At 40.8% G+C, this 13,622-nt stretch overlaps 1 protein-coding gene across 1 annotated transcript in view; it reads right to left on the bottom strand.

The window, feature by feature from the left end:
• The window catches only part of COL23A1 (collagen type XXIII alpha 1 chain), a 267,708-nt gene that overhangs the window by 47,241 nt on the left and 206,845 nt on the right, over positions 1–13,622 (bottom strand). The window contains exons 18-19 of the mRNA XM_053717243.1: positions 12,053–12,115; positions 11,433–11,483 (exon numbers count right to left, since the gene is read on the bottom strand). Coding sequence (XP_053573218.1) covers positions 11,433–11,483; positions 12,053–12,115 — 114 coding nt within the window. The remainder of the gene's footprint in view (positions 1–11,432; positions 11,484–12,052; positions 12,116–13,622) is intronic.

Here is a 13,622-nt window from a genome sequence, read left to right as displayed (position 1 = left end):
CTTATGGTAAATTTTTCTGGTAACAGGCTTCCGTGCCTGTATTAAGGTATCAATAACTGACTCCGAGAAGCCACGCTTTGATAGAATCAAGCGTTCAATCTCCATGCAGTCAGTCTCAGAGAAATTAGATTTGGATGTTTGAAAGGACCTTGTATTAGAAGGTCCTGCCTCAGAGGTAGAGACCATTATGGACAGGACGACATGTCCACTAGGTCTGCATACCAGGTCCTGCGTGGCCACGCAGGCGCTATCAGAATCACAGATGCTCTCTCCTGTCTGATCTTGGCAATCAGTCGAGGTAGTATCGGAAATGGTGGAAACACATAAGCCATTGTGAAGACCCAAGGGGCTGTCAAAGCATCTATCAGCGCCGCTCCCGGGTCCCTGGACCTGGATCCGTAACAAGGAAGCTTGGCGTTCTGGTGAGACGCCATGAGATCCAGATCTGGTTTGCCCCAACGATGAATCAGTTGAGCGAAGACCTCCGGATGAAGTTCCCACTCCCCCGGATGAAAAGTCTGGCGACTTAGAAAATCTGCCTCCCAGTTCTCCACGCCTGGGATGTAGATCGCTGACAGGTGGCAAGAGTGAGACTCTGCCCAGCGAATTATCTTTGAGACTTCCAACATCGCTAGGGAACTCCTGGTTCCCCCTTGATGGTTGATGTAAGCCACAGTTGTGATGTTGTCCGACTGAAATCTGATGGACCTCAGTGTTACTAACTGAGGCCAAACTAGAAGAGCATTGAATATCGCTCTCAACTCCAGAATATTTATTGGGAGGAGTTTCTCCTCCTGAGTCCATAATCCCTGAGCCTTCAGGGAGTTCCAGACTGCGCCCCAACCTAGAAGGCTGGCATCTGTTGTTACAACCGTCCAATCTGGCCTGCGAAAGGTCATACCCTTGGACAGATGGACCCGAGAAAGCCACCAGAGAAGAGAATCTCTGGTCTCTTGGTCCAGATTTAGCAGAGGGGACAAATCTGAGTAATCCCCATTCCACTGACTTAGCATGCATAATTGCAGCGGTCTGAGATGCAGGCGCGCAAATGGCACTATGTCCATTGCCGCTACCATTAAGCCGATTACTTCCATGCACTGAGCCACTGACGGGCGTGGAATGGAATGAAGGACACGGCAAGCATTTAGAAGCTTTGATAACCTGGACTCCGTCAGGTAAATTTTCATCTCTACAGAATCTATAAGAGTCCCTAGAAAGGAGACTCTTGTGAGTGGTGATAGAGAACTCTTTTCCACGTTCACTTTCCACCCATGCGACCTCAGAAATGCCAGAACTATCTCTGTATGAGACTTGGCCATTTGAAAGCTTGACGCCTGTATCAGGATGTCGTCTAGATACGGAGCCACCGCTATGCCTCGCGGTCTTAGAGCCGCCAGAAGTGAGCCCAGAATCTTTGTAAAGATTCTCGGGGCCGTAGCCAACCCAAAGGGAAGAGCTACAAACTGGTAATGCCTGTCTAGAAAGGCAAATCTTAGGTACCGATAATGATCTTTGTGGATCGGTATATGAAGGTAGGCATCCTTTAAGTCTACTGTGGTCATGTATTGACCCTCTTGGATCATGGGTAGGATGGTTCGAATAGTTTCCATTTTGAATGACGGAACTCTTAGGAATTTGTTTAAGATTTTTAGGTCCAAGATTGGTCTGAAGGTTCCCTCTTTTTTGGGAACCACAAACAGATTTGAGTAAAACCCTTGCCCTTGTTCCGTCCGCGGAACTGGGTGGATCACCCCCATTACTAAGAGGTCTTGCACACAGCGTAGAAATGCCTCTTTCTTTACTTGGTTTGCTGATAACCTTGAAAGATGAAATCTCCCTTGTGGAGGAGATGCTTTGAAGTCCAGAAGATATCCCTGAGATATGATCTCCAACGCCCAGGGATCCTGGACATCTCTTGCCCAAGCCTGGGCGAAGAGAGATAGTCTGCCCCCCACTAGATCCGTTTCCGGATAGGGGGCCCTCTCTTCATGCTGTCTTAGGGGCAGAAGAAGGCTTTCTGGCCTGCTTGCCCTTGTTCCAGGACTGGCTAGTTTTCCAGCCCTGTCTATAACGAGCAACAGGTCCTTCCTGTTTTTGAGCGGAGGAAGTTGATGCTGCTCCTGCCTTGAAGTTACGAAAGGCACGAAAATTAGACTGTTTGGCCTTTGACTTGGCCCTGTCCTGAGGAAGAGTATGACCCTTACCCCCAGTAATGTCAGCAATAATTTCTTTCAAGCCGGGCCCGAATAAGGTCTGCCCTTTGAAAGGAATATTAAGCAATTTAGATTTAGAAGTCACGTCAGCTGACCAGGATTTAAGCCATAGCGCTCTGCGCGCCTGGATGGCGAATCCGGAGTTCTTAGCCGTTAGTTTGGTTAAATGTACAACGGCACTAGAAACAAATGCATTAGCTAGCTTAAGTGCTTTAAGCTTGGCCATAATCTCATCCAATGGAGCTGTGCGAATGGCCTCTTCCAGAGACTCAAACCAGAATGCCGCAGCAGCAGTGACAGGTGCAATGCATGCAAGGGGCTGTAAGATAAAACCTTGTTGAACAAACATTTTCTTAAGGTAACCTTCTAATTTTTTATCCATTGGATCCGAAAAAGCACAACTATCCTCCACCGGGATAGTGGTACGCTTAGCTAAAGTAGAAACTGCTCCCTCCACCTTAGGGACCGTCTGCCATAAGTCTCGTGTGGTGGCGTCTATTGGGAAAATTTTTCTAAATATCGGAGGTGGGGAAAAGGGCACACCGGGTCTATCCCACTCCTTGCTAATAATTTCTGTAAGCCTTTTAGGTATAGGAAAAACGTCAGTACACACCGGTACCGCAAAGTATCTATCCAACCTACATACTTTCTCTGGAATTGCAACCGTGTTACAATCATTCAGAGCCGCTAATACCTCCCCTAGCAATACGCGGAGGTTCTCAAGCTTAAATTTAAAATTAGAAATCTCTGAATCCGGTCTCCCTGGATCAGATCCGTCACCCACAGAATGAAGCTCTCCGTCCTCATGTTCTGCAAATTGTGACGCAGTATCAGACATGGCTCTCACATCATCAGCGCGCTCTGTCCTTAACCCAGAGCTATCGCGCTTGCCTCTTAATTCAGGCAATTTAGATAATACCTCTGTCATAACAGCAGCCATGTCTTGCAAAGTGATTTGTATGGGCCTCTCTGATGCACTTGGCGCCACAATATCACGCTCCTCCTGAGCGGGAGGCGAAGGTACTGACACATGAGGAGAGTTAGTCGGCATAACTTCCCCCTCGTTGTCTGGTGATAATTTCTTTACAGCTATAGATTGACTTTTATTCTAAGTAACATCAATACATTTAGTACACATATTTCTGTGGGGCTCCACATTGGCCTTCAAACATAGTGAACAAACAGATTCATCTGTGTCAGACATGTTTAAACAGACTCGCAATGAGACTAGCAAGCTTGGAAAATCCTTTCAAATAAATTTACAAGCAATATAAAAAACGCTACTGCGCCTTTAAGAAGCACAAAAAAACGTCACAGTTGAAATAACAATGAACCAAATCAGTTATAGCAACCAAATTTTCACAGTAAATGTATTAAGTTAGAAAAGTATTGCACCCACTAGCAAATGGATGATTAACCCCTTAATACCCAAAAACGGATAATCAATTTAACAATTAACGTTTTTATCACAGTCAAACACACTGTCACAGGTCTGCTGTGACTGATTACCTCCCTCAAAATGACTTTTGAAGACCCCTGAGCTCTCTAGAGACGTCCTGGATCAAGGAGGAAGAAGCAGGAAGACTGAAACGGAATTTTTACTGCGCAAAAAAGCGCTAAAATAGGCTCCTCCCACTCCTATTACAACAGTGGGAAACCTCAGTTAATCGTTTCTATATAGAAATAAACAACAGCCATGTGGAAAATCATGCCCCAAAAGATTTATCACCAAAGTACCTCACAAAAAACGAATAACATGCCAGTAAACGTTTTGAAACATACACTTTAAAAGTTAGGTAGTGTTATTAGAAGCCTGCTACCAGTCGCTTCTACTGCAGTTAAGGCTTATACAATACTTCAGTATTAACAGTATTTTCTTAGTCAAATTCCATTCCTTAGAAAATTACTTATTGTACATACATTCATCAGCCTGATACCAGTCGCTGCTGCATTTAAGGCTGTACTTACATTACATCGGCATCAGCAGTATTTTCTTAGTCAATTCCATTCCTTAGAAAAATAATTTACTGCACATACCTTGTTTGCAGGATTCCCCACATGCTATTCCCTTTCTGAAAGTTACCCCACTCCTCAGAATGTGCGAGAACAGCCAGTGGATCTTAGTTACTTCTGCTAAGATCATAGAAAACGCAGGCAGATTCTTCTTCTAAATACTGCCTGAGAACAAACAGCACACTCCGGTGCCATTTAAAATAACAAACTTTTGATTGAAGAAATAAACTAAGTATAAAAAACACCACAGACCTCTCACAACGACCTATCTAGTTGAGTTGCAAGAGAATGACTGGATATGACATGTGAGGGGAGGAGCTATATAGCAGCTCTGCTTGGGTGATCCTCTTGCAACTTCCTGTTGGGAAGGAGATATAATCCCATAAGTAATGGATGACCCGTGGACTGAATACACTTAACAAGAGAAAAGGGCTTTTTGTGGTGCTGTCCTTACAGCAGAGATCAGATGAGTCCTTCAGGACTGTAGTGGACACTGAATACACTAGCCTAGCTATCGATTTCCCTATTAAATCAGCAGCAGCTACACTGTCCCTCCTCTCACTAAGAATACAGCTTCCGAATGAATCTAAAATGGATGCTGTCCAGGAGGTGGGAGGGTCTGGGAGGGAGGGTCTGCCGCTGATTGGCTGGAATGTGTCTGTTGACTGTGACGTACAGGGTCAAAGTTTACTCAATGATGACGAATAGGGGGCGGGCTGAACATTGCATATGTTCGCCGTCCGCGGCAAACGCGAACAAGCTATGTTCGCCGTGAACTATTCGCCGGCGAACTATTCGCAACATCACTACTTGTCACTGCTACTTGTTATCCTGTGGCACTATCCTGCCTTCTCTGGTATCCTGCTCCTGTACCCAAGTCCTGCAGAGGGGGCCTGCAAAGCACTGGTATCCTGTTTCAATGCCTAGCTCTGCAAAGGGTGCTTGCCAAGTTCCTCTATCCAGCTACTGCATCTAAGCTCTGCAGGGAGTGTCTGCCAAGTGCCAGTCTCCAGCTACTGCACTCAAGCTTTGCAGGGAGTGTCTGCCAAGTGCCAGTCTGAAGCCACTGCACTTAAGCTCTACAGAGGTTATACGCCAAGTGCCAATCTCCAGCTACTGCATCCAAGCTCTTCACAGAGTGTCCGTCAAGTTCCTGTACCCAAGCTCTGCAGTGGGTATCTGCCAAGTGCCAGTCTCCAGTTCCTGCTTCCAAGCCCTGCAGAAAGTATCTGCCTCATACCAGTATCCAGCTTTTGTACTCATACTCTGCAGTGGGTGTCCACCCAGCTTCTGTATCCTGTTCCAGTCTTTGGCCTTAAGTGGGCATTCCAGTCTTCAGCCTCAAGTAGGCATTACAGTCTCAGGCCTCAAGTGGGCACTCCAGTCTTGGCCTTAAAGTGGGCATTCCTACTCCTGGCCCTATCGTTGGAATTATCTCCAATTCCAGCACTGTAATGAGTGCACCTACTCACCAATCCTGCTTCCAGTATCAGATCCTTTGGTGCCCTGTGTGATTGTCTGTTTCTTCAGCTATACCTAAGGGGTAGCTCCATTAAGAAGCCCATACAACTGGCCCCTTTTAGTGCACAAGACAGCTTTAAGTCTGACACTGCCAAACCTCTGAACCTGTTCTGCTGAGCATTAACACAGTCGTAATATTGCAATATCGAACGCGTGATAACGTTAGTTTGCCACTTGCAATCTAGCCCTTTATGTTTTTATAATTATATATTATACACTCACACACACACACATATATATAGATATAGATAGGCAAATAGAAAATAATGAAGAGTGCACTCGCCAGGACTTTTCAGAAATTTATTCCAAATATGTGAACGTTTTCGGGGGATTAGCCCCTTCCTCAGACATACAAAAATACAACATATTGTATTTTTGTATGTCTGAGGAAGGGGCTAATCCCCCGAAAACATTCACATATTTGGAATAAATTTCTGAAAAGTCCTGGCGAGTGCACTCTTCATTATTTTATACAGGGAGTGCAGAATTATTAGGCAAATGAGTATTTTGACCACATCATCCTCTTTATGCATGTTGTCTTACTCCAAGCTGTATAGGCTCGAAAGCCTACTACCAATTAAGCATATTAGGTGATGTGCATCTCTGTAATGAGAAGGGGTGTGGTCTAATGACATCAACACCCTATATCAGGTGTGCATAATTATTAGGCAACTTCCTTTCCTTTGGCAAAATGGGTCAAAAGAAGGACTTGACAGGCTCAGAAAAGTCAAAAATAGTGAGATATCTTGCAGAGGGATGTAGCACTCTTAAAATTGCAAAGCTTCTGAAGCGTGATCATCGAACAATCAAGCGTTTCATTCAAAATAGTCAACAGGGTCGCAAGAAGCGTGTGGAAAAACCAAGGCGCAAAATAACTGCCCATGAACTGAGAAAAGTCAAGCGTGCAGCTGCCAAGATGCCACTTGCCACCAGTTTGGCCATATTTCAGAGCTGCAACATCACTGGAGTGCCCAAAAGCACAAGGTGTGCAATACTCAGAGACATGGCCAAGGTAAGAAAGGCTGAAAGACGACCACCACTGAACAAGACACACAAGCTGAAACGTCAAGACTGGGCCAAGAAATATCGCAAGACTGATTTTTCTAAGGTTTTATGGACTGATGAAATGAGAGTGAGTCTTGATGGGCCAGATGGATGGGCCCGTGGCTGGATTGGTAAAGGGCAGAGAGCTCCAGTCCGACTCAGACGCCAGCAAGGTGGAGTACTGGTTTGGGCTGGTATCATCAAAGATGAGCTTGTGGGGCCTTTTCGGGTTGAGGATGGAGTCAAGCTCAACTCCCAGTCCTACTGCCAGTTTCTGGAAGACACCTTCTTCAAGTAGTGGTACAGGAAGAAGTCTGCATCCTTCAAGAAAAACATGATTTTCATGCAGGACAATGCTCCATCACACGCGTCCAAGTACTCCACAGCGTGGCTGGCAAGAAAGGGTATAAAAGAAGAAAATCTAATGACATGGCCTCCTTGTTCACCTGATCTGAACCCCATTGAGAACCTGTGGTCCATCATCAAATGTGAGATTTACAAGGAGGGAAAACAGTACACCTCTCTGAACAGTGTCTGGGAGGCTGTGGTTGCTGCTGCACGCAATGTTGATGGTGAACAGATCAAAATACTGACAGAATCCATGGATGGCAGGCTTTTGAGTGTCCTTGCAAAGAAAGGTGGCTATATTGGTCACTGATTTGTTTTTGTTTTGTTTTTGAATGTCAGAAATGTATATTTGTGAATGTTGAGATGTTATATTGGTTTCACTGGTAAAAATAAATAATTGAAATGGGTATATATTTGTTTTTTGTTAAGTTGCCTAATAATTATGCACAGTAATAGTCACCTGCACACACAGATATCCCCCTAAAATAGCTATAACTAAAAACAAACTAAAAACTACTTCCAAAACTATTCAGCTTTGATATTAAATTAGTTTTTTGGGTTCATTGAGAACATAGTTGTTGTTCAATAATAAAATTAATCTTCAAAAATACAACTTGCCTAATAATTCTGCACTTCCTGTATATATATATATATATATATATATATATATATATATATATATATATATATATATATATATATATATATATATATATATGTGTGTGTGTGAGTGTATAATATATAATTATAAAAACATAAAGGGCTAGATTGCAAGTGGCAAACTAACGTTATCACGCGTTCGATATTGCAATATTATGACTGCGTTAATGCTCAGCAGAACGGGTTCAGAGGTTTGGCAGTGTCAGACTTAAAGCTGTCTTGTGCACTAAAAGGGGTCAGTTGTATGGGCTTCTTAATGGAGCTACCCCTTAGGTATAGCTGAAGAAACAGACAATCACACAGGGCACCAAAGGATCTGATACTGGAAGCAGGATTGGTGAGTAGGTGCACTCATTACAGTGCTGGAATTGGAGATAATTCCAACGATAGGGCCAGGAACAGGAATGCCCACTTTAATGCCAAAACTGGAGTGCCCACTTGAGGCCTGAGACTGCCTATCTGTTGCACCCTGGGTATTGGAACTAGATTTCTGGAGTGCTTGTCTACTTTGAACTTTTATATATATATATATATATATATATATATATATATATATATATATATATATATATATATATATATATATATATATATATATATATACATATATATATATATACAGGTGGCCCTCGTTTTACAACGGTTCAATTTACACCGTTTCAGAATAACAACCTTTTTTCCAGTCATGTGACTGCTATTGAAAAGCATTGAGAAGCAGTGCATTTATTAAAATAGCCAGTAGGTGGAGCTGTCCGTCTGTGTTGCAGCAAAGCCAAGCAAGCTGAAATTAATCGGTTTAACCAGACCTGAGCTATCGAGCAGATTTCAAAGGAACAATATCTTCCTGTCTATAAATCAGTCCAGATTGGAATGCATAGAAAGAACTGTTTGCAGAAAAATGCAAGTGAAGTCTGTGTTGTGTGATTATTTTATTAGGTTTATAATGCTGTTTAGCATTTAAAGCCTTCATTTCAAAGCTTTAAAAAATAATGTATTAGGTGTTACTTATGACAATTTTGAGAGGGGCCTGGAACCTATCTCCCTCACTTCCCATTGACTTACATTATAAACTGGGTTTCAATTTACAACGGTTTCGATTTACAACCATTCCTTCTGGAACCTAACCCCAGCGTAAACTGAGGGCTACATATATATATATATATATACATACATACATACATACATACATACATACATACATACATACATACATACATACATACATACATACATACATACATACATACATACATACATACATACATACATACATACATACATACATACATACATACATACATACATACATACATACATACATACATACATACATACATACATACATACATACATACATATATATATATATATATATATATATATACTAGGTGATAAGCCTGCCCAGAGGGCAGTCTATGTTTAAAAAATACAAACCCCCAAGCTAAAGTTATTAAAAAAAAAGTAAATTTATAGAAAATTAAACAAAGCTATCCAAAATAAAAAATGTAAACCTAAACTAATATCCCTATAAAAATAAAAATTCTCCTGCAAAATAAAAACACCCCCTAAGTTAAACAGCTATTTTACCTCTATAAAATACTAAGTCCCCCCTAACATTAAAAACCACCCACTCACCAAACCCCCAAAATAAAAAACCTAACACTAAAAAAAGGGGCATTTGTATGGGCATTGCCCTTAAAAGGGCATTTAGCTCTTTTACTGCCCTTAAAAGGGAAATCAGCTCTTTTTCAAGCCCAAAAAACCCTAATCTAAAACAAAACACCCCAAAAATTAAAATAAAAAGCCTAAGACTAAGCCCTAAATAGGTACTCATCGTTCCTGAAGTCCGGCAGAGAAGGTCTTCTTCCAGACGGCTCCATCATCTTCTATCTTCGTCCATAACGAAGGGAGCGTGGAGCGGAGGTGCAGAGCCGCCTTCCCCGATGCGTGGATCCACGGCAGCGTTGTTCCTCGGCAGCATGGAGGCTCCTCTTCATCCGATGTCCGTCATACACTGAAGATTGAATGCAAGGTACCACAATCAATTTTGGGTACCTTGAATTCCTATTGGCTGAAATTTTGAAATCAGCCAATCGGATTAGAACTACTGAAAATCTATTGGCTGTTCAAATCAGCCAATAAGATTTCAGTAGCTCTCATCCTATTGGCTGATTTCAAAATATCAGCCAATAGGAATGCAAGGTACCCCAATAAATATGGGGTACCTTGCATTCAATCTTCAGTGTACGACGGACGATAGCATGAAGAGGAGCCTCCACGCTGCCGAGGACCACCGCCGTTGAGGATCCAGGCATCAGGAACACAGCTCCGCACCTCACTCCGGATGAAGATAGAAGATGATGGATCAGTCTGAAAGAAGACCTTCTCCGCCAGACTTCAGGAACATTGAGTACCTATTTGGAGTTTAGGTTTAGGCTTTTTTATTTTAATTTTTGGGGTGTTTTTTTTAGATTAGGGTTTTTTTGGGCTTGAAAAAGAGCTGATTGCCCTTTTAAGGACTGTAAAAAAGCTGAATGCCCTTTTAAGGGCAATGCCCATACAAATGCTCCTTTAGGGGCAATGGGTAGTTTAGTTTTTTTTAAGTGTTCGGTTTTTTCTATTTTGAGGGGTTTGGCGGGTGGTTTTTTTTTACTGTTAGGGTTAATAGGTTAATTAGGTTTATTGCAATGTGGGGGGTTGACGGTTCAAGAGTTAATAGGTTAAATAGGTTTATTGCGATGTGGGGGCTTGGAGGCTTAGGGGTTAATATTTTAATTATGTTATTTGTGGATTAGGGGTTAATTAATTCATAATTTTGCGATTTGAGGGTTGACGGTTTAAGTATTTGTTAATACTTTGTGCGGGAGGTTATTTTTTTTTGTTGTACTTCATGTGGGTGGTTACATGTTTTTATTTTTATTTCTTGTGGGCGGTTACGTGTTTTTTAATTATTTTGTGCGGGGCGGTTGCGTGTTTTCGGAATCCACCTGGATGCAGATTCTTTTGGCTGCGCGCTCAGCCAACATTCTTTTGGCTGCCTCGCTCAGCCAACATTCTTTTGGCTGCCTCACGCAGCCAACATTCCTTTGAGGATGCGTGCACAACTGGCGGCACAGAAAGACGCGTTACAAATGTGATTATAGTACATATATCTATATATATATATATATATATATGGAAGCTAGATGGTTATTGGTGGCTACATATGCCTCTTGTCACTGGCTCGTCAGATATATTCAGCTATCTCACAATAGTACATTGCTACTCTGAAGCTATCTTTGAGGATGTGTTTAATTCTTTTGCAGGAATAGTGCAATAATAAAATGTTCTAACATATTAGAGATTTTTCTTTCCACACTTTTAGATCTCTTTAGGGACTAGACACTATATTAAACATATTTGCAAACAGAATTGCATTTTATTTCTGTTATTTTTTATGAATGCAAACAGTTGACATATTTTATACCTTTTTAAAAAAACAAAATCTTGGCAAAGTTAAATTCATATGCGTGTACAGTATATGAATAATAGATGTATGGGTGATAAATGCAATGCAGATGGTGCAGTGTATTGCAGCATTTTGTTTCTTTATTTGGGGTCTCAGAAAATATATAAAGTCTTCTAATAACTTACCAATGGGCCTGGGGGGCCTGGGGGTCCAGGAGGTCCTGCTTCAGGTATTATCTTTGAGAAAAAGATTTACAACACAATGATTTGAACATATATTATAAATATTCTATATACATGTAAAACGAACACACACACACACATATATATAATATTATAAAGCACATTTTATACATCCATATGACTATCTTCATTCTATAAAAAAATTGCCTACATTTATAAATGTTGGTGAGGTGTGAGGTTGGCTCATTGTATAGACGAGATCATGTTCAGAATGTATTAAGCATTAATTGACCTATATTTCTCATTGTTTAGTTTGTAGGCATTTCTGCCATTTTCTGTCTTTAGTTGCGTGAGATACCAAATACATGACATATTGTACATTAAATGTGAAACGCTAGTAATGCAGGCTGTAAGGCATCTGAAACTTGTCATGATTCCATACACACAAATAATGAATCAATAATCAGCGTATTAGTAGTTTATAACACAATATTGCGTAGTAGTGCATATAAAGTTCTTATTAAATGTGGAAAATATCTAATATTTCATTGCACAATTCTGATAAACAGTTTATCACCAATAACAATGATAAGACTGAGGCTTTGTAGTTCCTAAGGACTTACAAGTTTCTCCTGTGTTTCAGAAATTCCAGCTTCTCCTTTCTCCCCTTTTGGGCCACCAGCTCCCTATAAAATAGTATCTTACTGAATAGCATTTAAAATGCAAAAATAATTAATAGAAATACACCTGGCTCCTATGTACTTTCTGGTATTAAGACCCATTTGTGTGACACATGGCGGGGGCTTCATATACATAGCTAGCCCCCTAGGCACTGGTAATACAGAAATGCTACACCTTTTGTCACAATGATTTATTGTTCTGGCTGCAGCATATTATTTGTTAAACTGTGAGAAAGCAGAACATATATATCTGTTTGATAAATAGTGTCTGTTTGCTGAGTTTGAGGGTGCTTTAACGCAATAAGAGTTAACAGTTTAACGGAAGTGGAACAGTAGGTATTGCAGATTGTGCAAGTGCACCAGGATGTGTGACAGGTGTGTGACTTCAGCCTATCAAACACATGGGGCGCTTTAGACTTTTGGTACTGCCCTTCTCTTCTGCTAACCCTTTCAATATTGTCCTTTCCACCTTCTTTAAGGTATTAGTTTGCTTTACATTTACCACAATCTGATCTGAGATCTCAATCAGGTATGCAGAAAGGGGCTTCAGGGACTATGCTTTTAATCTAAGGTCACTTTGGCATATAGCTGCTATGGAAGAATGTGCAGAGGTCATTTATCTGATCAAAAATCTCACTAGAAAATGGGGTATCAGGGTCCTAGCATATAAACTGAGGTTTAATTTGCTGGGCATTCGTTCTGAAGGGTAATTTGGGAATTCAGCTGCCATAAAGGTCATGCATCTGATCTGAAGTATTATTAAGGTACATAACTTTCATAAGAGGATGCAGAGGCATGCACCTGATCTGTGCGTTCAATTTGGCATATTGATAAGATTTTGTTTTTCTATTTTGGTTAATATTTTTTTTTTCTATTTATATAAGTCAAATTAAAAAAAATAATAAAAAATTGAATAGAATTTGCAATCATCACCAATAATAACTGTAGAACAACTTTTTCTGACAGATCTTTCTTGCACCTATTAAGAGCTATAACAAGCCCTCTGGGTAACTATTGCACAATACTACTTAGTCCTACGCCTTAGATCACAGCATATTTTAATGGATTACTAAACATGGAAGATTATTCATACTATATATTAGCTATACCATATACCTAACATCATGTGTATATACCCAATAAATAGAAAAACTTCAAGCCTATTCTGTAATATTTGGTAAAATATGCTAGAATATAAACCATTTAACCTCAATTAGTAAAAAATATTGTTGGAAGAAACTCCTGTCTTTAATGCGTAGTTCCATTTTTTACTTAAAGGACCAGTCAACACTGTACATTTGCATAATCAACAAATGCATGATAAGAAGACAATGCAATAGCACTTAGTCTGAATTTCCACTCCCCCTGTACCATGTGACAGCCATTAGCCAATCACAAATGCATACACATATATGCTGTGAATTCTTGCACTTGCTCAGTAGGAGTTGGTGACTCAAAAAGTGTAAATATAAAAAGACTGTGCACATTTTGTTAATGTAAGTAAATTGGAAAG

Source organism: Bombina bombina, chromosome 6 (assembly GCF_027579735.1).
Source record: "Bombina bombina isolate aBomBom1 chromosome 6, aBomBom1.pri, whole genome shotgun sequence".
Taxonomy (NCBI): Eukaryota; Metazoa; Chordata; class Amphibia; order Anura; family Bombinatoridae; genus Bombina; species Bombina bombina.
Note: the sequence above shows the minus strand (reverse complement) of the source record. Positions and strands in the feature narration are given on the sequence as shown.